The sequence below is a fragment of the Orcinus orca genome, chromosome 2, assembly GCF_937001465.1.
Source record: "Orcinus orca chromosome 2, mOrcOrc1.1, whole genome shotgun sequence".
In the NCBI taxonomy this organism is placed as follows: Eukaryota; Metazoa; Chordata; class Mammalia; order Artiodactyla; family Delphinidae; genus Orcinus; species Orcinus orca.
The window spans coordinates 124,350,592-124,376,959 of record NC_064560.1 but is presented as its reverse complement, the minus strand read 5'-3'; the positions used below and the strand labels follow the sequence as shown (position 1 = coordinate 124,376,959).

General features: G+C 44.7%; 1 protein-coding gene across 2 annotated transcripts in view; it reads right to left on the bottom strand.

The window, feature by feature from the left end:
- The window catches only part of RYR3 (ryanodine receptor 3), a 555,614-nt gene that overhangs the window by 30,342 nt on the left and 498,904 nt on the right, over window positions 1–26,368 (bottom strand). The window contains exons 70-87 of one of the 2 annotated variants that reach the window (XM_049705467.1): window positions 23,538–23,552; window positions 20,587–20,757; window positions 19,783–19,842; window positions 18,138–18,269; window positions 17,567–17,679; window positions 14,681–14,777; window positions 12,957–13,063; window positions 12,497–12,548; window positions 11,331–11,387; window positions 10,362–10,461; window positions 10,130–10,209; window positions 8,586–8,662; window positions 5,732–5,805; window positions 5,459–5,476; window positions 4,965–5,045; window positions 4,428–4,516; window positions 3,322–3,450; window positions 386–490 (exon numbers count right to left, since the gene is read on the bottom strand). In XM_049705467.1, coding sequence (XP_049561424.1) covers window positions 386–490; window positions 3,322–3,450; window positions 4,428–4,516; window positions 4,965–5,045; window positions 5,459–5,476; window positions 5,732–5,805; window positions 8,586–8,662; window positions 10,130–10,209; window positions 10,362–10,461; window positions 11,331–11,387; window positions 12,497–12,548; window positions 12,957–13,063; window positions 14,681–14,777; window positions 17,567–17,679; window positions 18,138–18,269; window positions 19,783–19,842; window positions 20,587–20,757; window positions 23,538–23,552 — 1,557 coding nt within the window. The remainder of the gene's footprint in view (window positions 1–385; window positions 491–3,321; window positions 3,451–4,427; window positions 4,517–4,964; window positions 5,046–5,458; window positions 5,477–5,731; window positions 5,806–8,585; window positions 8,663–10,129; window positions 10,210–10,361; window positions 10,462–11,330; window positions 11,388–12,496; window positions 12,549–12,956; window positions 13,064–14,680; window positions 14,778–17,566; window positions 17,680–18,137; window positions 18,270–19,782; window positions 19,843–20,586; window positions 20,758–23,537; window positions 23,553–26,368) is intronic. The other variant, XM_049705468.1, reaches the window with a different exon arrangement.

Sequence of the window (26,368 nt, the reverse complement as noted above, 5' to 3'; positions counted from 1 at the left end):
AGATGTGAATTACAGAGACATGCAGACATTTGACAGAGCAGACAGGGGGTAGATCATGTGCATAAATTGCAAAACAGTGACAAGGAAGCAAAAGGGATTAGCACCATAAAAAGCAAGGGTTGAGGCTATTATGAAAAGGACACAAGGGAGAAAGCTGCATTCATGCAAAAGCCTGTCTGGGACACCCCCGCCCGCCCCCCACTCCCGCAGGTATGCATTCCTATCTCCCACTTAGGCCCTCATTTTAAAAATGAGACCTGATCTGCATGGCTTTTCCAATCATTTCGTCAAGCAGCTACATCCACAATGGGAAGACCAGGGGGTGGGGATTGACTTAGCGTTTCACACCAACCACACGTCGGGAACGGGGAACGGGCCACAGTACCTGAGAGAGTTTCATCTGCATGTTAGCAAATACATGGAGGAAGCCGACCACTGCATCCCACAGCCTACTGTGAGCGAGGCTCTGCTGGTTCCCAACGCAGGGACCCTACGGAGAGGAGGACATTCTTATTTCACTGGAGCATCACCAGCTGCTCTGAAACTTGCCCTAGTAAGGGCATTTGACATCAGCTCAGATAAGTAGAGAGCTCTTTCCAAAGGTCACATATTTTGCAGCTCAATATTTTCCCAGGATATTACTTTTCTCCCCACTCCATCGGGTCCCCCCCGCCCCCGCCCAATCCTAAGATTCTATTTCTAGGAAAAATCACTAGGAATGTCACAGTGCGGTGATTTTCAGAGATTTTCTTTTAGCTTCCGTTCTTATGCTAGAGAACATTATTTAAGAGGTAAATGCTCTGGCTGAAACAGGACTGAAGGGTACTCCTGCCGACTCTGGCCCACACCTTGGCCTAAGAGGGGTTCTGAGGAACTCCAGGGTTCCAAAGAGCACAATTTGAAAACCAGGCCCTTGTGCACGCATTGTTTGCAGGCAAAGTTGCATGTTAGATGTGATGACCACAGGGCTATCTACTTAAGTGAAAAAATCGGAATTACATTCCGAAAGTTCAACTACTTTTAGGATTTTCTTATCATTAACCTAAATGTCAGGTACATCATCTCTATCTTGTCTGAAAGCCAGACATAGACGGATGACTTGATGACCAGTCTGCATTTTCCATGTCAATAGCCTTTCCTATTTTGGAAGATCATTACTGAACCACTGTTTCTTTTCTCTTCTTTTTAAAAATAAGTTATTTGAAATTCTTCTGAATGGAGAGTTGTCTATTCTTTCTTATTTATTTAATCATTTATTTATATCAGTATGGACGCCACACATTCATTTTATGCTTTGGGTTATAATTCAGTACTACTTTATTTACTTTCTTTTGTAGCTCTAATTTTTCCAGTTTTGGCCATTGAGAGCTCTTTCAGTTGGCTCCTGTATCCCTTTGACATACCCCCATCATTTTCTTTTAGCATTCTCTTGCACTATAGCATTCTCCAGGCTCATCCTGTATGTTTCCAGCCCTAGTTCTAGAATCAGCCATTTCTCTACGGAGCCCTATTTCCTTTCAATGGTATTAGAAACCAAGATCTGGGCTCTAGTTGTGCTTGTTGCTACTGGGGTATCATTTTTTAGGTCCTCCTGGCTGACAGAGCAGCAGAAATATGTGTGTTGTCCTAATCCATGTGTATACACATATCCATAAACATTTCCATATGTAACCATTTGTATCTATGTTAAGCTGAACATGAGTTTAGCATACAAATGTCTCCGACTCTCATTCATTCCCACAGGGATCTTCTATCTCCTCTGCTTGCTCCTCTGTAACTTCCCACTCCAACAGTGAGAAACCTCGTTCACTTCCATTATATATGTATAATGGTTTCAGAATTATTAACACATATCCACATGGGAAAAACTTCATCAACCAAAGCGCTTATGTATAGCTCCTTTTGCCTTTGGTCTTTCAGACTGTACTCATTTCCAAAGTTTCTTAGGCCAGCACCTTATTCCCTACCTCTTGAGTGAGGCTGTTTTATATATATATATTTTATACATTTAGAGTCTTTTGTCACATTCTGCCTATGTTCTTTATCCTTAACTCTTCCTTATAGCTTTTTCCTATATTTTTCTACACTTTCACTGGTACTGGTGTTCTAGTATCAAGTTCTAGAAAAGGCTTGGCAGAGTTCCCAGGGAAGAGGTGAGCAGGAGAAATTTTGCCTGCGTCCCTAAATCACGTAAGCTTGTTTAATAAACACTGTTCATGTACACTTGGTGTCTGATCCCTAGAAGCCTCTAGATTCTTTGTTGAAACAAAACTGGTTGTTGAAAAAAACTCACATTCACCCCAAATACACTTTTCTTTTACATTTGGGTTAAGTGCTCCACAGGAAGTTCTGGAGATTAGGATGGGCTCTGCAGAGAGCAAATCAGATGCTTGTCAGGTCAGTTCAATGACCTTCATACGTATTTCACACGCTGTGAAACTACAGCTCAGTCACCTGTTCCTAGGTTTATCTCCCTATGTTCTTACAATCCTTGAGTAAAGCATGGATCAATATCTTCCTTAAAATCCTTCTTTTCAAGTCTTAGTCTTGTGTTTATTTTAGTAAGCAAATATGATCTGAGTGTGCCAGTTGGCCCAACATATAGATCTTAAAAAATCTTATATTACATCACAGAACACCATGATATGGCTACCGATTTCACAGCAAATTCTGCCTGAGGACGTCCTCTACTCCTTTGCACAGTAGCTAGACCACTGTAGGCAATGAGTAGAGAATGCTGTGAACAGAGAAAGATTGCTGTGAGATGTTCAACCTGAAATTTACCTGTTGATGTGACGGCCACTGCACTTAGTTTATGTGCTTCTGAAGTTACCTTTTCCATAGAGTGAATTTCTGACAAATCGGTAGGCTCTCATGAATTCTGTGTTTAATCTCAAGGCTCAAGATAATACCACTTGTCCCTTTATTCCTTCATGCTATCAATCATTCCTCCACTCCACTCTCCATGCTTACTGAACACCTCGGATGTGCCACACATGCTAAAAGTGAAGAATTTTAAAACGAATAAGAAATTTTCTGTTGACAAAAAAGATTTCAGACTAGGAGGGAAAGCAAAATGTTAACCAGATAAATGCAAATAAAGTGTGACACTGCTATTCACAGGTCACAGTGGGGTCCATAAACTACAGCTTCTCGTAGAGTGTAGGTACCACTGGTTTCTATTTATAGGTGAGGAATATTGTCAGTGCTATAGCTGGATGCACAGTCCACATATGCAGCCAAGTATTCTGCAGGGAATTAGAACATGGGAAGGTTAAAGATGTTCTCTTTGTTCTCAGGCATGCGCTCTATAGCACATACCTGGATGTATTCCGTAAGAGAATTGAAAATCTGCTTGGTGACCGCCAGGGCTTTGGAAAAATTGTGCTGTCCAGATTCATCAATGACGTCCTTCCCTGAATAATACCAGTAGAAGTCACTGATTGATTCCTAAGAACAAAAAAGGAGAGTTTAGTATTTCTCAGTCCATGAAGCTAAACCCAATGTTCAGGAAGAGTACAAGAGCGTCCTACATTTCTGTGACCACTTTGTTATGACAGGAGCCTGGGACTCTGTGAAGAAGCACAGAGGTATCTGATCCCGAGCACCTTTTAAGTACAGATATTCCCCCTCCGCAGGAAAGAACACATAGAAGAGAGGGCAGCGTTCAGCTGGACCTGGGTGACCATGTTATAGGACAATTTATTCACAATGAAAAATGTACGTTAAAGATAAAATTGATCATCCAAATAATCATGATAGCAGCAGCAACATGATAGCTGACACCATAAGTGCCGGGCGTCGTTCTGAGCACGTTACACGTATTAAACCTCTCCATCTTCACCGCCACCCAATGAGACAGTACTACTCATTTTCAATGAGACAGGACTACTCGTTTTATAGATGAGGAAATTGGACACCAGGAGGTTAAACAGACTGCTCCAGGTCAGGAACTGGTGAGTGGCAGAACCAGGCTGAGGAATCAGCAAAGAGAAGAGGGCATCCTTTTTATGTTTGTGCAGATTTTCTTGACATTATTTGGATTTTCCTTCAAACCATCCAACCAGATGACGTCTCAACACTAAGAACTTGTGAACCCATCTTATTCCCGCTTTCTGTGCCTCTTTTTCCTAGTGAAAGTCTGTTCCCATGCACAGCTTGCCTGGAGTACTGTGGCTAAGCTTACACCGGCAAAACTAAAGTGAATCAGCAGTTTATAACAGAAGATTTGGTAGATAACCACTCCCCCGACTTCCGTCTTCAAACTCACATTTAGGTGTTTGACTTCCCGTAAGTGTGTGGACACAAGATTACAAGACCTTCCTTACTGAGGCTGGACTGTATCCTGGGCCGTCCCTGAGGCTGTGTAACTGTCTTTAGCTTCTGGAAGTGTATGTGAGGTGTGCTACCATCCGACGCCCACTCACCTGCAGACGCAGAAGGTAGTCCACGGTACTGATGATGACGTTCACGGTGGTGGTGTTGCCCATCTGAGTCCGCAGGAAGTTCTGGAAATCTGAGAACACCAGGGTTGGGTCAGAGTCCATCCCTGCAGAGCAGGTGGCTCTAAGCTTCTTCTCAGCTGAGCTCAGAAGAGACTCACCATGTGAAAAGCCTTACAAGGGCACACTGTTTAGGTCCTGAAGGACAGAGCACTGCCCTGAGCCCTCCCCTCCCAGCGGCACCAGAAACTGGACTTAACGAGCCCTGAGGGACTTGACAGCAAGGGGTGGGTGTTTAGCTTCAATATCTGAAGATTCTGGAAGCAACTTAGCCTGGGTGGCACTAAATAACATTAGCCATGAAGTCAAAGGCCATGTCACATAGGGTTTCTTATTAAGGAATGGATTAACTGTTGTTCTTAAATTAGCAACTGGCTGTATGAAATGTGGCAACCTGAAATGAATCAAAATTTTGTACCTGAATGTTGTTGTCCCTTGACAAATCAAATCTGTTCCACTTACCACTGTTATGTCCTTCACAAAGTAACTGTAGGAATCTAAAGAGATCTCGTGTAAACTCATCATTCTGGAGTACTTTTTCACCTTGAAAACACAGAACACTGGTGAGCATCTGTTTGGCTTTTCAACATAGAATACCTTCCACCACACATGACTGCAAAAATGCTAAAGGAGCTGTGTCAGAACAGCGTGGAGAGGGAACTGTGGATGAATGGTGACAGACCCAATTAAAACTGGAACTGAGGCAACACCCAACAAAGCTAGAATTGTTAGCCCCGGGATGCATTTGGAAGGAAAACAGCTAGGCAGTAATGATTCACAGTCCATAACACATGCTTTGGAAGATGGAAGACACTTCTTTAATTAAACAACAAACTGCTGAGTTAAACTCAACATGCAACCACCAAGCCGAAAATGTGTCTGTGCTGAGCCGATTAAATAAGATCTCTTGGGACTCACACACACGGTAGGAGCTCGGGCCGGAAACTCAAACTTACCACGCTCACGAACGATGACTAGCCATAAGAGAAAAACAGAAGGATACAGAGTAAGAAAACCACAGACGTCAAGACAGACTCTCTTTAGCTAATACTGGTTCTGTGAACACATCAGTCTGGATATGCCTTATCAAAACTATGGATGGAAACATCTTGCTGAAATGGAGCAAGTCCTTGGAGATGAAGCAGCAGTGAACAGGGGCTCTAACCAGAAATAGTGAACTAGGATTTTAATTGGAAACAGAGAAGCCTTCACCGTCATCAGTTACTTACGTGTTCCTTCCTCAGTAACCATCCCCAGGCCTTCAGCTTTATTCTGCCTCTCAAATGCATTCAAATCAAGGACACTTGTAACAGACGAAAGAAAACAAGGTTCAGGGCTACATGCACTGGGAAAACGGGTTTTTAACATCAATGAACCCATCAACTAAGAATCCCCTGTCCCTGCATTATCATAAATGCGCCAACGTATTGTGGTATGGTTGAGAGTCTAATGGTTCCCTGGGTTTGTGCTAAGCCGTGTTGTCCAAGGATGCCTGGAGCTCACAGCCCTTGCCATGTGCAAGGACAGGGGTCAGAAACATGTATGTGATGGTCACTGTTTGTCCAGTTTGAGTCCCTTCTTATGGATGAAGATTTAGAAAGGCTTTCCAAATCAAGAAGGAATAATCTGTTTCTAAGATTTCTTAAGGGAAAGTTTACTTTAAACTGTACTAATTCATGTTCACCTTCCACATTTAACCTACTTTCTCTGAGAATCACAAGGAATAGCGGCTTTTAGTGCTTAGGATGAATACTGATGGAGAGAGCTACAAAGTTTCAGATTTTTTTTTTTTTTTTTTTTTTTGCGATACGCGGGCCTCTCACTGTTGTGGCCTCTCCCGTTGCGGAGCACAGGCTCCGGACGCGCAGGCTCAGCGGCCATGGCCCACAGGCCCAGCCGCTCCGCGGCATGTGGGATCTTCCCGGACTGGTGCACGAACCCGCGTCCCCTGTATTGGCAGGCGGACTCTCAACCACTGCACCACCAGGGAAGCCCCAAAGTTTCAGATTTTGAAGGGCCACACCCTTTTATTCTATTATTCAGGAGCCAAAAGTAGCCAAGATCACGCTTTCTAGAGGCAATGGTGTCCCTAGGTGCTCCTGAACCTGTGACAAGTTGGCTTTCATTTTTGTCCTCACCTTCCACAACCTTCCCAGCCACAGCCACCAACAAAACCTGCTTAGCCAGGAACCTCTAGGACAACCGCAAAGCTATAATGAGAATAATGATCGTGTGATTTCCAACTGGGCCTCACTCCATTTCTCTAATAGGGTCTAACTCCTTAGCCAATAAAAAAGATTTTATGGAACATAAGACCACAAAGTTTCACAAGAATATAGACCTTAGAGAAGCTTATGGCTGAGTCCAGTAAGATTCAGCAAAAGCTCCTCTTCCTTTTATCACTGGGCAAAGGAAATGACTGTTGGATTGGAAAGACTTTGGGGAAAAATCCAACACCCCTTTTCCCCTTTTAGGGAGTCACATATGTTCTGTAATTTAGATGACTTTTAAAGAGAAAGTGAAAATTCCTACTGCCATTATATTGGTTTTCCCCAGACCCTGCTATAAAAAGGGTCTGCTTGATAATACAAAATTATCCTTTGATTTTGGGAGGAGGATACGGAACCAGGACATTTGGACATAGCTGCTTTGAAGCATCGCTGCTGATTCAGGAGACAATCTGTGCGGTGGACATTTCTGACCCTTACTCCATCCCGAAATCCCCATTTCAAATGTTCTGGTTTCTTCAATGCTTAACCATTTTACAAATACACATTATTTTTATAATCAGCAAAAAACCATTAAAATACCTTAAAACTTCTGTTAGAATTCAGTTGGTCTCTAAGGGTATGTCACCTGTCCCTCTAAGCCATCATTATAAATTAGCTTAGCAATATGAAGTACTACAGACTACCAAGAGAACTCTTAGAAAGTTAATCGAGAATATCATGAGCAATACGGGACTGAACTGCCTTGATTTTCGCCATCTTTGAGTCCACATGTACTATTTCACCCTCAGTGAGTCAGGTCTGGCAATATTACATTTTCTTTTCCTGAGGGAGGTAATAAATGAATTGGCTGTCGGTGGGGGAAAAATGGAGCTGAGGACAAGGGATTGTACTCAAATATGCTCAAATATGCTCCGTATAACCCCAGGGTACAACATTTACCCAATCCAATACGACTAGCAATATTATGCGGTCCACCAAAAAAAGAACATCCATCCTCCAAATTTTCAATTGGACTAACGTTCCAAGTTTAAGAATTATTAATTGGAGGCAAACGAGCTAGATAATTATAACTTTGACTTCTTTCAGAATGAGTTGTAGACGGTTCAAAATACATATGAATCTCGGAGAACAAGCTGACACTTTTCTTAGAAAGATTGCTGGCTTGTTTCTGAAATGAGCAAGTATGGTAACCTTACGACTTTTGGTTACCTATTGTTCATCTGTCAGAGGGTTCAGCCTTGAGGGGAGGCTTACGCCACTGGGTAATATAAATGGAAAGTTTAATGCTTTGTTTTTCAGACAATGTCAAAATGTTCCCACGTCAGGATGTGCCTCTGTCAGAATGGATGTGTCAAAATATGTACCCACAAAATATCTATTCAGGCTGAAAGAACTGTTAAGGATTAACAAAGTGCCTAATGGGTCTAATGAACACATAGCCTTGAGTCATACTGAGGGATTCCTCCTCTTTTCCGTTCTTTTCTAGTTTGACTTTTATGAGCATACATGTTTAAGAGAAACTCACTTAGCTCCAAATAAAACAACCTAAGAAAAAAGGAGGTAAGGGCGATTCAAACACCAAACAGGTGTTGGTAGGGGTGTGTGTGTGTGTGTGTGTGTGTGTGTGTGTGTGTGTGTATAGATTACATTTTCCCCTCTGAATGCTATTTGAAGGTAATCCTGAGGGCTGGAGGAACAATACCCATCCTCTTAGCTTTCGGAAGTAGGTACTCCTTTCTCAATAATTCCATGATAAGCCAGTTTATTCTGTGGCCCTCCCCCACCCCATTCCCCTTTCCCTAAATAGTGAAGAACTTTAAAAAAATGCTATGGGTGGTTTTCCCATATTTACCTGCAAGACTGCATAAGACCAGAAAGGCTTTGAAAGAACCCAGCATCCTTTTTCTCCTTTAGGTAATCTAGCATTTTCTGCAAGGGAGACACATTTAAAAGGGAAAAACAATGAAAACTATGGCACACGTACTAACCCTCCTAATTGTGATGGACAGATGGCAGCCATGCAGGTACACCGAGTCAGATCCAGGATGGTGGTTTGTAACCCTGGGTAAGCATCAAGATACTCCACCTGTGGACTTAAACCTTCAGTGTGCCTGAGCGCCACCCTCCACTTATGGAACCAGAATATTTTAGGGCAGATGTTTTATTTTATAAAGGTCCACTGGTATTGACAGTATAGTCGATCTTTGACATTCATAGATTTACTGTTTGAAGCCTCTTCTATTTGGGAACAGGTGCCAGGACTGGGATGTAGTAATGTTTATGGTTGCTGAGGTATAATCTGAACAGCTCATGCAATGATTTTAACGCACTGGAGCAAGGAGCTTACCTACTAATGAGTCTAGTTGAGAGCTCAGTATCTCTCTCACAATAAGACTTAGTTTCCTCTGTTCCCTGTCACTGGCAAGCCAGGAACTTTGTCTGACATAATAAGAATTTTCTTTCTTTTTTTTTTTTTAAAGGGCTCTGTAAGAAAGTCAACTGACGGGGTGGGGGTGGAAGAGAACAGAAAGTGAGGGGTGCCTTTGAAAATGGTAGTTCTTAATGAGAAATTTGTTTGTGATGAGTTAAAGCCTGGGAAAAATTATATGCAATAATGGTAGTCATGGATTTGGAAATTCTCAAAGGCCCTGGGATATAACCCTTATGAATGCCAAAAGTCTTTGAAATTTCATTTTCCTGTGCTCACAGATGCTTTTATTTTTAGCCAGAGCCTGGAGTACTCAGGAGACACCAGTGCATTTCTATCTCCTGTAGCCAGTTCCAAATCAGACTGCTGAATGAACTCCATGTGCCAGACACTCCACTTTGTATGTCTTCGTGTGTCCTCTCACTTAATGCATGATGGCAGGAGTTTTTATTTGCATTATTCACTGCTACACCCTCTACCCACAGAAGAGAGCCTGGCCCTAGTGCATAGTCAACAATCACTAAACAGCTGTTAAATAAATGAATAAATGAATAAGTGAACGAACAATAGGTGTGTGGGGTTATGAACCTCACTTAACTGATCAGGCCCCTTTTGCTCACAGTAAGGCAGCTAATAAGGGAAAGGGTCGAAATAAAAACCTAAGGCTTAGAAAACTTCCTCTAGAGCATATTTTTGTAGAAATGATGAAAAAAATGTAATGTTTTTCTTTTTGAACCCTAGGTAAGCCCTCTTTACTAAGCATACCTTCGTCTAAAGACTCCTAGTCCTGGTTTTATCTGTGTTCCCAGTTACTCTGATATAACTGGTCACTAAGGACAAAACACCAGCAAAGGTGATTCTGGGTGGCCACCTCTGTAGCAGAGTCAACATCTCTTCCCTGAAGTGTGACAGCTGTCAAATGGAAATACCCCAGGAAGTCTGCCCCACCTCCTGCAAGCCCCCATTACCTGCTGCACGCCAGCGTTGCCCCCATTCAGAATGGCGATCCCCAGCTTCAGAGTCTCCACCACCATGGGGCTCATCTCACCTGCCGTGGTAAAGATTCCGTTGAATCACCAAGGAAACAGAGGGTAAATCACATCTACTGGGCTTTACCAGGACCCGTTAATAATGACGTCACGTCATGGTGTGACATCTCTGTGGTAGCTAAGGGGCCCATGTAGAAATCTCAGAAATCACCTTTGCTGGCGCTTATCATCTGAAGGACCATCTCTGCGGCTCCACGCTCATGCAGCCGAGCTTGCTGATAGAGGGTTTTCTGCTTTTCCATTTCTTTCTCCTAGGGAAAAAAAAAAAGCGGGAAAAGATTTGTTTACCCCCAGAGAATCCACCGTGGTCAGGTGAGTTGAGAGAGACAATCTTTCCTTGCCTAAGAAGGCAACAAACATAATTTTGAACAAAACAGACTTTGGAAGTTTATTTTTAGATGCTGTCCAGCTTTCCAAAACTGTCCACCCATAATTTACTCACCTTCTGATGCTGAATTTTCTACTTTTTGTACTGATAGGTAACACAGTCTGTTCCCCTGTGATACTATAATTATAGGAAGTGACCCCAGGTTAAAATGTGCTTGCTTTCAATGTTCAGTCATACAGGAAAACCGGCTGAGGGCTCAGCTGGAGTTTATCTGTAGGAAACACCCACTTATCCAGAATGCTCAGACCACACTTAACTGAGACTGTACCAGCTATGAGATGCTAGAATGTCAAGGCTTTCCAGAACTGTAATCGTCTTCATTTACTTTTACTGTTGTATACTTTGTCTATAAAACAGTACAAGTAAACTCATGTCGCTCTATCTTGAGAGATTCAGGGTCCTGCACTGCCTCAAAATTAAGACTGTGATTAAGTACGTTTACAGAATAACGGTGCAAAAAACCATCCAGTGTCTCTACTGCTGTGAATTTTCACTTTTGAACGTTTGAATGTGCCCTTCTACGGCCCCTGTTATGACCACACTTGGGTAGAAGTAGGAGATTTTCCAGAAGAGCAAAGCTGTGGGGCCGTTTGCTGACTGAGCCAAGAGACAGACAGCAACCACAACTAATGTATTTGCCGCCAGACACATGTGGTGGGTGAGCCATGTGGCTAATGTCAGCACCCACCCCTGAAGGCCCTCCTGCTGTCTTCAATCTTAGTGAGAACTTACTTCAAACGTCTTTTCCTTGTCTTCCTCCCCTTCTTCGTCTTCCCCACTCTGACAACTCTGAATTCCATGCAGCAGGGAGAGGAGGAGACAGACAAGCAAATTAAAGGTGAGCCTTGTATGTATATGTATGGCTGGTTCACTTTGTTATACAGCAGAAACTAACACACCATTGTACTCCATTTATTGGAGTACATTATACTCCAATAAAGATGCTAACAAAACAGAACAAAACAAAAAGGTGAACCTTGTAAACAAGACTCTACTGTGTGAGGGAAGGGGACAGGATGTAATTCACAGGTACCTCAGGACCTCAGCACTCTGTAAAACCAAGAACATTTGGACCACTGCAGGCAACATTCAACTATAAAGGCCACCTTTGCAGTTACCACGGGGTTCAGAAATGAGAAACGGGAACGCCAAGATCACACAGTCAATGGGGACCCATCGGGTTGAACCACAGACCTGAACTCTTCTACTTAGTAAAGTTCTGGTGTAAATCGAGAGACAAGAGCACAGGGAGCTGGCCTGTCTCAGCAAGAACCAGGGGGCTTGGACAAAAGATTAGGGAAACCCAGACTGTGAATCCCAAAGTGACCCCGTGGTGCAGCCGGTAGGGGAATGGGCGCTCCTGTACCCCAGCCTACCCCCTTGCTGCCCGACATGAAGTTCTCCCATTTGAGAAGCAGCAGTTTGCTTAACCACTTGGCATTCCAGAGGCCACCGTCCCTCTCTGTGACACAGAAACGTCATCTCTGGTCACTCCATCTCTTCCAGAACACTAGGAACTTCCTGTAGTCTCTAGGCCTGTTTCCAAATGTACCGAACTTCCTTCACCTACAGATGTGTCTGAACGGCTGGACGTGTTCTGAGCACTGAGTAAAAATACGAGGATGAAGTGGATGCCTGAGCCCTGATTAGCTGGCTCAGAAGCATCATGAGAACCCAGCCACCAGACCCACTGTTTCTGCAAAGCTTCAAGGTTTCTACAGGATGATGGGAGAGTGGTTTATTAACGCTGCCCGTATGGCACGGGAATTGTGTGAGGCCTGGAGCCCAGGCCATGACCCAGTCCCAGGCCTGCTGCTTACTGGGACAGTCTTCATGTGCCTGAAGAGGTCTAAGGGAAATAGAAAGACTGAGACAACGGGCAGAAAACCCACGTGTACCTTGGCCATCATGCTGGCATAGGAGGTGTACAAAGGGTCGTCTTCCAGTTTGCTGGAAAGAATGGAAGAAATATTTAGCAGGCTACCTTTGGACCCAGCAGAAAAGACCAAGTGCCGTATACATCTTCAATGTACTAGTGAATTAATTAGAAACTCCCTCCCTCACCCCGATTCTTAGAAACCACTGTGAAAATCTGAATCAGCCTTGGCTTGACATGGAATTCAGGGAGGAAGTTACAATTTCAGGCTGCTTCATCTTCAGACTCAGTGTCAGGCGTTATGATGAAAGGCCTTAGGTAGCTCCCCTAGAGGTTTCTTGATGGCCAAGAACAGAGCAGCCAGGAGGGCTGCTCGAATCTGGCATCCCCTCTGTGCACACTGCAACCTGCGGGAGGACGGTTTGGGGTCGACACAGCTGCGCCTGTGCCTGGGACGAGCAGGGCGCTCCGGCAGTGCTGACCTCCTCTCTGTGAGAGCATTGCGGCTAAAGTGGAGTATGATCTGATGAAGTGGGTCCGGCTGCTTTTCTGTCTCCTCCGCCTCTTCTTCTTCCACCTTGGGAGATCTCTACACAAACCAAGGCAGACAGGTTTCAGGCGCGGATTCCAGCACATGGCACACCACCGCATGCGAACAAAGGTAAGAGCGCCAGGCACAGAGCGCATCACCTCAAAGCACAAAGAGAAACCGCGACGTCATATGTTTATTTCAGGACAGAAGCCCTAAGGATGCAAGGTTTGGGAATGAAATATATGTATTTTTCAGCCAATTAAAGAAACACTGCAGTTTGGGGGGTTAAAACGAAATGAAAGGAAAAGCAAAAGCCTGACCGCAGGGGAGGCGCTACAGACCCCAGTTAGCAGAACTCTCATGCAAGCTCTGGGCACCCTCGGTCAGGAGGGAAGCCCTGGAGAGTCCCCGAGAGGCCGCGTCTCTCTGTCAACACCTGACATTTCTCTTGGAGAGCTGGGCTGGGAACAGGTGTGGGGCAAGAGTTAAAAGCACTGGGGCTGTTTTGGGGTCTATTACTATTCTAGACTCAATCCACGGAAACAGTTCTCTTTCCTGCCCTCACCCCTGACCCTGAAAATCTTGCTGTTCCTGAGAGATGCCATCCTGGAGCTGTGAGCCTTGCAGTTTCTCCTCTTTTCTCTCTCTCCTTTTACAGAAAGGGAAATAGCAGCTGATGCCAGACGTATAAGTGGATTTTCCAGCAGTGGCAGAACAAGCAGGATGGACCATATTCAGTAAATTGGTGAGAACTGCGCAGGTTGTGTGAATGGTTCAGAAGAAGGGAGAGGGTTGAAATGATGTTCATTGTCAACTTCACACTAATCAAGAAACTGGGAAAACCAAGTGACTGTCTTTCTCACCGACAGGAATATACGAAAAGACTGAAGGGCATAGAGAGAAATGGAAAGAAAATGCGGGAGGAAGGATTAAAGGTAAAAAGCCAGGAAGAGGATAAGAAACAGAGGGAGATGGGGAAAGGGAAAGAGAATGTAACATGGAAAGTGTAAATATGAGAAACACAGGGCAAGACTAATGGAGAGAAGTAGGGATGAGAGAAAAAGATAGATGGGAGAAATAAGGAAAAAGAAGAAAAGAACCAGGGCTTGGCCAAAGGAGAGGAGGGTGTATTTTCTTTCTAAACCAGGATGAAGCTCAGTGTTGCTGCCGCGATAAGCTTTTCCCCTTGCGTGTTGTTTCAAGTAGTTTTAGAGCATGAAGCCTGTTAGAGACGAGGCGTGGCAAATCTTCAGAAGGGCCAAATACAGAACTGTGAGATGCAGGAAGGGCATTTAGATATGCCTTCCCCAAAGTGGAGCTACTGACCGGACATGCAGGGCTTTGGCTGGGGTGGCTGGCCTCCTGCAACCAAGGGTGCTCAAAACTTAACTTAGCATGAACTTTCCGAGGCACGGCTGCGCATCCCAAGCAACATCAGCTGTTAATGAGGACGGGGGAGGATGATCACAGGACCAGCCCCTCCAAGTGAAATTCATCCTCTGGCTCTTATGACCATTATTAGCAGGGTTTCCCCTGATAACTTATACAGTTAGCTCCTTTCAGATTTATACACCCAATTCTTTGCGCATCTTTAACGGTTATAACGCACACACATGAATACAAAAATCAAATGCATTCGCACCCATATCTGCTCCCAGTTGAGTCAGTACTTACAGCCAAATCCTGTACTAGTTTCTCTTCAAAGGAATACTCCTCTGTTTCTATCCAAAATCTCTGATAGCCATGGAGGAAGAGGTTAATAGAGCGGTGCCTGAGCGGAAGGGGTGAGAGTGAGGTCAAGAGGGGTCCACGGGACACCTTGTTTTAGTTTGGGCGGTTAACGGTTAGTAAGCAGTTTTTGTACAATCCTTATCTTCTGATTGGTCAGGGTAGCCAAGAGCACACCGTAAGCATTTGTTTCAAAGAAACCGGAACCCTATAACGTGGCGGATCCTGAATATCTGGTTCAAGACCTGGAGGTCACCGTAACCCTCCTCCGGTCTCCTTGGGTCTTTATCATGTTTTCCCTGTAGTGAGAATTCATTAGGCCAAGGAACAGTCCTGAACTATCTGCTAAATACGGCAATTTGGTTATTCATTTTGGCGGATCACCTGTCCAGGTGACCCAATCTAAATCATGCTGATGGTGAAGGGGTCAGTCTCAGATACGCTGAAAGCAGCAAAGCGTGGCTTCTTTATAGAGCCTCTGAGGAACCACAGCTGCAAGGGCTCCAGCTTCCACTCAGGAAGCAAAGTTTGGGCACGCTGCACAACTTCTGCGTGCTTCACAGGTTCTAGCTGTGGCCCTGGTATGTGGGAACACTGCATACACTGGCACAAGCCACTCACTCCCTATAGGACAAGACTGACATCTGGGAATATTAGCCGCTGAAGAGCCAGTTAGTGGTTACCCAAATGTGAGGAGGAAAGGAGAGAAAAGGAAGGTCAAGACCAGAGTCATCGAGACCTGGTCATGGTTTCCAGTAGAACACAGCCCTTACCATCTTTCTTCAAAATCTGACCAATCAGAGTTTTTTTTTAAAATTGTACAAATTTGTGTTTTTATGGGTCATGTTAAATCATGGTCAAGAAAGGAGGAGTGTGCAGAGAATGAGCGGGTCTCTCCACAGGTTACATTACCATTAAAATGAGTATAAGCCTGTCATACTGAGTTTTTTCATTAACCTTTTCCAGCCAAACCCGCTGAAAGGTGCTCAGGAAGAAATTGTTAATTTTGTGTCTGGGGAAAAGCATACAGGTTTTCTTTTAAAAACTCACATCAGAGAAACAGTTTCCAGATGATAAAATAAATCCCTTTAGCCCTTTAGTTTGGAAGACTCCATGTAGTTTAGATCCTCATAAGATGGAGAAAAGGAGCGGACTCCACCACTAGCTTCTTAGGTAGTTAGTTTTTATTGTCGTTATGAAATCTACGTATAATTCTCCATGCTAGGGAGAAATCCAGGGCAACCCTCTAAAACAGCTGGGTTAGGGGCTGGGGTGGCCACGTTTCATCAAGGACACAGTGAATTCCTGGACTTACTATTATCCATACAGGGACAGAGTCGTTGAAGGAGCAACCAAAATATTAAAGGACGGTGCTAACATTGTCAGTGGATTTAGAAAAAAACTGCTTGTTTTTGAGAGATGTAATTGCCGCCTAGCTGGCCCTGGAGGCATGTGCTTAAAGCTGAGTCCTTCTGGAGGTCACGTTAGCACATCAGGTATGGCTCTCTACCAGAGGGGAAAGCCAATGCCTTCTTGATGTTTACCACTTCTAGAAAACAGACAAAAGTCCTAGGCGTTTTTGCGTTTTCTACTGGACTATACATTTCATTTGTCTGCCAGGGCTTCAGCAGGCTGAAGTCATGCCCATGACTTCCTGACTTAATTTTTCAGCTTTTTATTAATGAATTCTACTTGATTTGTGATGCCTCCACCTTTCCAGAGACACTAGTTTATTTTCTCAGGAGACCTGTAGGAGCAGGTGTGTGTCTCAGAGGCCGTGATTCTCCACCATCTTCAAAGACCCTAACTAGGAGAGCTCAGTCAGCCAGCTGGCTCAGGACAGGGATATAGGACACTCTCGACAGATGATGGCCAAGATGCACAATTAGATGAAAGCAAAATGTCAAGCATAGGAATACTCTTTCATCTGATATTCCAAAGAAACACATTTATTTACATGGGATTCAGAATTTACTTGGCCAAGTCAGTTTATTTTTCCTGACCAGGTGAGGATGTTCCTATTGATTTGAAAGGTGATGAAGCAGTGGCTATTCAACTACCAGCTTTGTTTATGATCACAGGCTCAACCTTACTGACTGCGCAATTAGTTTGAGGATGGGAACGTTGCCGTATCACCAATGACACCGAGTCAGCCTCAGGGGTCGACACTGGCCCAGTCTATACCGATGCTCTGCCCTGTGTTGACACAGCATGTGTTCACACACAATCCAGAAAAGCCTTCACATATATTTGACTTCAGATTATAGACTAAACATCCAGGGAAAGGCCTCATGCCCATGACTGGCCTCTTGGGCCATCTCTAACCAGTGCCCTTTCTTTATCTTGAAGGCAAGTACATCATGCTGAAGAAGTCTCAGGTTACATTTCTGTACTTGCTGAGGAAACATAATAATTTTGGTGTCATCCAAGTACTTGAACATGGAAATATTGTTTGATCTGTGGATGGAATTTGGGGTAAAGTATTTTAGAAAACAGTTCCCTTTTTCCAGGGTGCCTTTACAGCTGCACAAAGAATCCCACCAAGGCAAAACTAGAGAGCTTCCATCTGCTTACGTGGCTGACTTTACAGTGCAAAACGGTGAGCTGAGGCAGGCTTGGGGGCACGAAGGAATCTCATCTATTTTCAGTTTTTATGCTTACCTTAGCAGGCCATTATACTACATGCAGACTGTAATGGCTCTGTGGGTGAAGGACTCCAATCTCTACCTCTGGGATCATGAGGGTCAGGGCCAGAAGAGAGCACAGCTCTGGGAGGATACCTTAATTCTCATCTCTGACTCACATGCCAGGAGAAAATGACAGAATACTTGCCTGGGCAGGTTGTAGAGAGGCGCCATCCTGAAACAGGCCACCACTGCCCGTTTCCGCTGCTTTGATAGCAGTTTGTGCCAGACCGCCTTCTTGGACCTCAAAGGCTGTTCCACCTGAGAAGAAATCACATGGGTAGGTGCTCACCAGGCTGATCTGGGTGGCAGAAGGTAGCCACCTGCAGCCCAGACTTCTCAACCCTAGAAGAATTTTGATTTCTCAACTGTAGTCAGCAAAAGGTACCCAGCACGAAATGATTCAGTCTGTGGGAGGCTTAGGTTTTCTTTCTTTTCCCAACTGCTTCTGGTGGCTTATTGCTTTACAAATGAGTAGGGAGCTTGGATGGGTCATTTGAGCTAATGGGAAAAATTTTTCAAACACTGGGAATGTTAAGCATTGAGGAGTCTTGCTACAACGAGGCACCAAGATGACACTTTGGGGGTAGGCCAGGATGATCCCTGCTCCTTGCTTTCTGTCTTACAAGGGTGCTCTTAACTAAGAGCTGAGTGTGGAGGAGTTTTATATTTTGCAGGGTAGTCTTCCTTCCTCAATCCTCAGGGTAGACGCTACTTACCTGCTCTAGGTGGAAGACAGCTGCTGAAATTCTCTGCACACGCTCCACTGTCTTTTCTGGGTTGGAAGGTTCTTCACTCTTCAAAACATCCTTGTATAGGTTCAGTTGCCACTTTACAGCTGGGTCATCAGACTGCAAATTGAAGCATGTACATGAAATGAGCAATCTCTTATACCTCTTGAACTGAAAAGGCCTTTTACTCCTAGCATGGTACCATAGTATTCAAGAGTCTTTTCTATTAATTCCTCTCTCATTTTCTCTATTATCTTTTTCTGGAACAATGGAGACGCTTTGTAGGAACTTCTCATTCTAGGCTATATGTCTCTTAACCTTCTGTCATATTTTCCACCCCTTTCTCTCTGCTCTGCCTTACGATTTCCTTAAATCGAGCTTCCAATTCATAAATTCTCTTTGCAGCTGTATCTACTACATTTTTTAACCTATAACTTGAATTTTTAGTTTCAATGATTATTTTTAACTTTTAAAAATCACTGTGAGGTCTTTTTCAGTGCCACCTCCCCTCTCCTTTTTAAAAAATAATGTCCAAGTCTTGCTTTATAGTTTACATTGCTGCCTTTATCTCTTTAAATATTTCAACCACACTTTAAAAATTCCTTTCTGTAGCTCCTTAGGCTTGAATTCTTCATTTCGTGGCATTTTCTGACTCTCTAATGGTGGTGGATTTCCTTTCACACTGTATTTTTGTGAGCTTGTATTCAGGAGGAGTTTTGTTGACTAGCATCTCAGCCCATATTCTAGCAGGTAGACACTCTCTAAGTGGTTCCATGGCTGTTTTTACAGATGATTCATGGGTTTCACTGGTTCAAGGCCAGTTTTATGTACATTTCTTGCTCTACATTCATGCACAGCATGGGAAGTTAGGCCCCACACTCCTGTTCCAGGTTACTAAAAACCTCAGCCCCTATAATATATATATCTGGTCAGGAGAGCTCTGCAAGTTTTCCCAACTGCATCATTTTCTCTTCATTATTATGATTTAGAGCACCTATTTTCTGGCACTTGGAATTTCTTTTTACTGCCTTTTTTGTAGTATATTTTAACCACCAGGAATTCCTACATATTTGGGATGGAAAGGAGACGCTATTTGTGTCACTTTAATCTCCCATCTCAGAGCATAATATAATGTATCTGAGGAAAGAGTTGTTCAGATGTGCAGGCTTGGAAAAATCTTAAATAGCCTTAAAATCAAAATTGGTCTTGATTTTTTTTGTTTGTTTTTTTGGGTTATATCAACTCAGGTACAAAGTTACTTTGTTTACAAATCTCTACAGCTGGAAGTGCTAAAACTTCCCCCAGGTGTCTGTTCCCCTCTTTAACAAAGCTCACAGTCAGTAAATTATGAGACCTAATCTAACCCCCCTGCTATGGCTTGATGCTCACACAGTGGGAGGTGGGAAGACATGTTTTACTGGGCCTCTCTGCAACAGCAAAGGAAAGAACAAAAATTAAGGGCCAAAAAATGAAAAACTAAGGGCAGAGAGTTAGTTCTACCGATTAAGCACAAGTACTCTGAGGCTGTTTTTAGAACACATTTAAAAAAACATGAGTAAACTAAGTGGGTGTGTGGCACCCTGCAGCCAGAAGGAAGCCTGTGTGAGTTCTCATTGTCTTCCTGCTGCATCACCTTTTCCTGCAAGTGCAAGTTATTCCACAGATGTTCCTTCACCTCTTCGTCTGTGTCCTTCTGTGGAAAGAGATGTTGAATTTTATTCCTACAGGTCAATATGGAAATATAAAGCAGGGATGCACTGAGGGCCAATGGACAGTTTTGCTGCGATCTTTATTACGAGGACAAAAGAATAGAACTGACAGAGACTCGTCCCAAAGGGCATGCGCTGACTCCCAAGTCAGCTGTAAAGACAATGGGGTGTTGGGACTTCCCTGGTGGTGCAGTGGTTAAGAATCCGCCTGCCAATGCAGGGGACATGGGTTTGAGCCCTGGTCCAGGAAGATCCCACATGCTGCAAAGCAACTAAGCCCATGTGCCACAACTACTGAGCCTGTACTCTAGAGCCCACGAGCTACAGCTACTGAGCCCGCGTGCCACAACTACTGAAGCCCGTGTGCCTAGATTCCGTGCTCCACACAAGACAAGCCACCACAATGAGAAGCCCAAGCACCGAAACGAAGAGTAGCCCCCCACTCGCCACAACTAGAGAAAGCCCAGGTGCGGCAACGAAGACCCAGTGCAGCCAAAAATAAAATAAATTAAAAAGGATATATATATATATATATATATATATATATATATATATATATATATATAAATGGTAAATTTAAAAAAAAGATGATGGCGCGTTGCCTCTGTGCACCTTGGCACCTCTGTGTCCATTGGTCTCCAGGGAAGAAGGACAAATCCTTTAGGGGTTGAGCACTGATCACCACCACCTGTTATTACATGCTCCACCAAAGCAGATGGGCGACTTACATAGCTGTACCGTGATTTTGCGAGGGAGATCAGCTCCTGATCGCCTGGGGTGCACATATTCAAACCAATGGGCAGCATTTTCTTGAGTGCAGCCACGATGAGGGAGGTCTGGATGGAATACAAGTCCCCCCTCCGCTTCGTCTTCTTCCTCTCCTGGTCCTGTCCTCCAGACTAGGAGATGAGGTTGAAACAAACGGGTTGAGTGACTCTGAAAGGCACCGCCTCACCTTGGAGGCAGCCTGCCTCCTGTGGCCCCATCAGTACAGGGTGGGCCTTTCTATTAAACATTTCAGAGGACAGTAAAGAAGCATATGAAACAAAGACAACCAGGTGGCCCTTCAAGACCGGCCCTGACCCTGAGCCCTCTCCTTGTGCGCATGCTCACGGAACCACGTGACCAGACACACACCACGGACACCCACGGTCTCTGTTCGCTGACATCTGGGCAGTATGAACAAACTGGTGTTTCTACTAAAAGAATGATTCGATAACTGACAAAATGACTGCAGAGAAGAACTGAGAATCCTGATGCTGGGCGGCAGTAAACAAGTGAAAGAGCATCTACCCTAGAACAACTGCTGGTGGCCAGGGCTGAAGCGAGCCTTTTGGAGCACCTGCATCCCACTCAGCCTCTGCTCAGGGCAGCACACGTTCCTGCAGGAAAAGGGGAACCCCCGAGTAGGTAGGGCTGCTTTGGCATCTGGTTGGGACAGAGTTAGGAGAAGCAGTGCAGACAAGTGAGGGAACGCCCCAAGTCTGGGGCAGTCTGCCCTCTTCTGGTTACACTTTCTCACCCCTTTCTGGGAGCGTTCATCCAATGAAGTGGGAGGTTTGAGAGAAGAGGCCAATGCACTAGGCTATGGCAGCCCCAGGCAGCCAACTGAGGACCCTCTGCGCCCACAGCACGAGGCGGGTATGGGTGGGCTCAGCAAAACAAGGCTCTGCGGTGACCCGATTTTCCCGAGTCAGGTTCCAAAAGAGCAAAGCGGCCCACGTGGTACGTCATTTGCTGGACCCTGCCTCAGCTGAGTGGGCTCTTGCTGGAAGTGAGGAAGGGCTGGGTGGCCAGAGGCAGAGAATGAAGTCAGGGACCATGACAGGGGAGAATCGGGGCTCATTAAAACTTTTGCTTTATGAGGGCCTTCAAGTGTTTGCAGCATCCAGGCGGTCACGCTGTGCTTCACAACAACCCAAACACATAAGGCTCTGGGAGCAGGGGAGAGTCCAGATGCCTCCTCTGGAACTGGCTTGTAAGACCTGGGGCCCTGGGCTGGAACAGAATTTGTTTTGTGAAGGACTGGCTTTCTGAGAGAAGATTAAGTATGGTCAGAATTCACACCGTCTTGGGGCTGATCTCTTTAAATTACTTCCCAAAGTGTGAAGGAAGTTCATAATTATTAATGGACACTCTTAAAATAGTGGCGACTTCTTCTACCCAGCTTGTGGTGGCTAAACCTTCAGGTGGTTACACCACAGAAACCACAGTGAAATCCCTGGCCAGCAAAACCCAGTCTGACCAAATACTGCCAGACGACTCTACTTGTGCCTCGTGCTCCAAAACAACAGGTCAGATCCAGGACAGCAGTGGGAGGCGGCAGTGAGAAACATGAAGAGGGAGGGGGATGTGAGACAGACAGGCAAGATACACAGTGTCTTATGTTCTAGACACACAGTAGACGGCTGATTCACACAAAGACCTCAAGAGCTCTATCATTTACCGAGTGCTCGCTGGGTTCCTTAGATGTTCTATCGGGTAGAGAATTCTAAAGGTTGTGCCTAACGCAGAACTCATTTAAAGTCTAAACTACCTTTGAAAATTGTAAGGGTAATTTGTGAGGTTCTATCCTCAGATTGTCCATAGAGGATAGAACCCAGTTTTGTGAATATAAATTATGAGGTATTGTTACATATACATTACATATAAATGTAAGAGGTAAATAGTAGCATGCAGTATACAATCAAGGAAGTACGCAGAATAGAACTCTGTGGATTTGATAGGCAATTTAAATAATTTCTTGCTCACTATTTTATTTGGCCAATCTCATGCTGTTCTAACTACAAATGCTAAATATATGACGTGGCTCCAACGTGCCTGCTACTTAAATAAAGCATTTCTAATCCTCCCAACAAGGCTGAGATACCCAGTCAGTTTTATAAAGGGGAACATGAGGTTCAGAGCAGTTAAGTGATTTTTCCAAGGTCACACAGCAGTTAAGAGTCTGGGCCAACATCCAGGCCGACATCTACCTGGCCAAGGCTCCATTTTCCTTTTCTAACTAAGAGCTGCACATGACCTGGTTCCTGCACATCTCCCTGTCTCTGCTACAGACCTGAGTGCAGAGGGCTTGGGACAAGTGGCAGCAGACACGCATCAATGGAGGCATAGAGAAATATTTCCAGGCAATAACCTGTATAGGTTACTAGAAAATTGTCCCAGGGTTTATTCCACTGTGTGCACATTTTATGCAAAACTCATGGCTATTTCCAATCCTTGCTGCTGATTCCAAATCCTTGACTTTAGTCCTTGGAAAACTCTCTTTGACTCACAGGAGCCTTGCACAAGAGGCAGACGTGTATAGTGTGCAAGGGCTGGGATCACTAACAGCAGGTAAGAGGAGTGAGTCTCCCGAGCTCTCAGCCCCAGTCAGCGTCCCTATCTGTTAGTATGCTGGCTGCAGAGTGGGCAGCTGGGGAAGGGAGCAGAGATAGCAAGGAGACCTCGGATAGGGCGAGGCTTGGCTGGCTTCCCCGGCTTCCCCATTCCGAGGGTGGGTAGGGCCTACATTCACTCTTTGACAGGCAGTTGTCTTCCCTGAAGCAGGCCCTGGGGACCTCCAGGTGGGAAAATCCATTCTGTACCACCCCCACGGTGATCACAGTGCAGAGGGTGGCCAGAGCCTGGCACCTCTAATACTAGCACAGAAAAGACACGTCATGCATTTGACCTGTACCTTTACTTGCATGGCCTGTGTGGAAAGACAAGAGAAAAGAAACAAGGAGAAGTCAGTCAGTGAAAGCAGGGGTCCAAGACACAAGGCACCACATGTTAGTCACAGCTCTTTCACCCCCATTCCTCTGCCAACACAATAGAAAACCAACGGCTCTGGAAGCCGGTTGAGCACAGCATGAAGAGCGGGTGGGAGGTTAGGATGGAGGTTAATTGCATCAAAAGGACTTACGCCCAGACCAAGCAGTGCATCCCTGGGGCAAGGTCATCAGAGACCAGCCTTCCAGAGTGTGTGACCCTCAGACCCTGGTGGTCTTCAGATCTGGCCACCCAAGTGAACTCTTAGATCTCATGCCTTCCCCGCCTCCCACCTTCCAACTGGCACCTGGGTGGGATGCAGACAATCTGTCATGTAACCAAAGACCCCAATTTTCTTTTTTCTTTCCACCCACCACATTATCAACTCCAGAAGATCTGTGGTTACAAAAAGAGTAGGGAGAACTGAACTAACGGGCCATGTGTGTGTTTCCCCTAAAAAAAGTTTCTAAAAAATGTACTCTAGGAATGTCCAAGGTGGTTCAGGATCACCCCACAGCCCAAAGGATGGGGAATCTCCCTTCTGTGCTGTGATCTTTAAATATATACCTTAGGTCAAAGGCTCCTACACGCTATAGGTTCTAATTTTATTCTTTTCTTCACATATTGCTAGGATTAGTTAACTCAATGCATTTCCCTAATGCTGGAAATGCTTTTATTTATGTATGTATGTATATATGTATTTGTCTATTGATCTATCTATTAATGTTAGCTGAAAGTTTTTATTTCCGAAACAGAAATCTAGAAATTCCTATACCTTCAAAATCATCTCATTTCCCCACACTTTATCACCAATAGTTTATGACCAAATAGACAATTTTTGTGTGAACTTTAAAAAAACAGAGACGTTTAAGGGAAAAGGAGTTGGAGGAGGACACAGCACACGGTAGGTGGTGTGCTGTGTTGAGACAGCACACGGGGAGGCTTCGGAACAAGGGCAGAGCTGTGCCGTCTGAAGTGCTCATCCCTACTGAGAGGGTAAGGGAAGTAGATATCAGTCAACCCAACATTAGATGGTAGAGGGAAAGGTGAATGTCCAGAAGCCAGTCTGAGAATGAGAGAGCAAGAGGGAGAAGGAGAGTGAGACAGAGAGAAAGAGAGAGAGAGAGGCACCAAAGGAGGAGGGAGGGCAGTAAGAGAACAGGGAAGGGTAGAGGAGGGAATGGTAGAGAGAAGAGGGGGAGGGGATGGGAGACAGAGAGATGAAGTGAATGGGGGAGGGGGAGGGGGAAAGACAGGGAGAAGAAGAGAGAGAGGGAACAGGAAGGGGGAGAGAGAAGAGACGGGGGGAGGGGGGCAGAGGGAGAGAGAGCACTTGAACTACACAAGTGCAAGAGCAAAGGGAATACAAATGAAAGTGAAAAAAGGTGGGGGGGGTGGAGGGAATGAGAGAGAGGAGAGTGAGCAGCTAGGGGGATGGGAAGAAGAAGCAAACTAAGTCACACACGTCATTCTGAATACCCTGGACAAGCATAAAGATGTCTTCTCAACTCCTCCCTGCCCTTTTCCAATACACTGAAATCACGCTCATGGGGTGGGGCGGCTTTACACGAGGCACTCTAACATGTGCTGCATCACAACTCTTTTATTGTTTATAATCTTGGTCAAGGAACTGGCATTTCTTGGGCTAAACACATTCTAACTTACCATTCCCCTCTGAGGAAGCTGCTGCCATTTTTCCAGAAAACAAAACGAGTTTAAAAACAAAACAAAAACCACCGTGCTCAGCTTAGTTATGTATTGCTGAACATATATTTGCAAACTGGTGTTATACAAACAAAAGACAATACAATGAGCTCTCCCCAAAACGTGCTTTAGCTGCTGGAAAAAAGGACACATCTTTGAACTGACCTTCAATTGATCAAGTGAGAACAGTGTGGCCCACTGTATATTTTTTCCACTTCCTTTCCATCTGCAATGGCATGTGCAGTGTGTGTGGGCGTGCAGCATTCCAGCACACATATCTCTGCCACATGCACGGAGGCCAACTTCATTTATACAACACCAGAATTCAGTTATGAGTGCAGATAAAAGCAAGCACAGGTGACCATGCAGATCAGGTAGTAGAGAGAACATGTAATTTCAGGGAGGCAAAGGCAATGGGGATTCAGCAGATAATAAAGAGAATACCCCCTTCCCATCCTCGCAATATGTAGTTCTACATCCAAAAAATACCAGAAATGGCTATGAGTTGCTGTTTATTGGAGGTATGATATCTCTCTGTCTGAAATAATGTGCTGCATTTATGTAACATTATTCAATTCTAGAGATGCATTTAAAACTGACTTTCCAACAGGGCCTACTAGTAGAGCTGCGAGAAGCCAGGCAGTAAGCTCTAGCCCATTCTACAGATTGGTAAACTGGGGCCCCGAGAAGTTAAGTGGACGATGCAAGGCTATACCTATACCGAGCAGCTGGGCCAAGAGTGGGACTTCGCTTCCTTTCAGGCTCTAGTCCTGTTTGCTACTACACTTTGTGCCTCAACTGAGGCCACAGGAACAATATGAATATCTGTTACCCTGAGAAGCACAGCAAATATTATTTAACATCTAGGGAGTGTCCTTACATCCACTACACTGTAACTTTGACCCTCTCCAACACATCTCAGAAAAAACTGGCATACAATGTCAATGGAAATGAAATGAAAGCATCTGCTCCTATGGACTAACCTTACCAGCAGGAAAGATGCACAGGTTCTGAATACGCTCATCCTCTGACAAGACTAACATACCCTTTTCC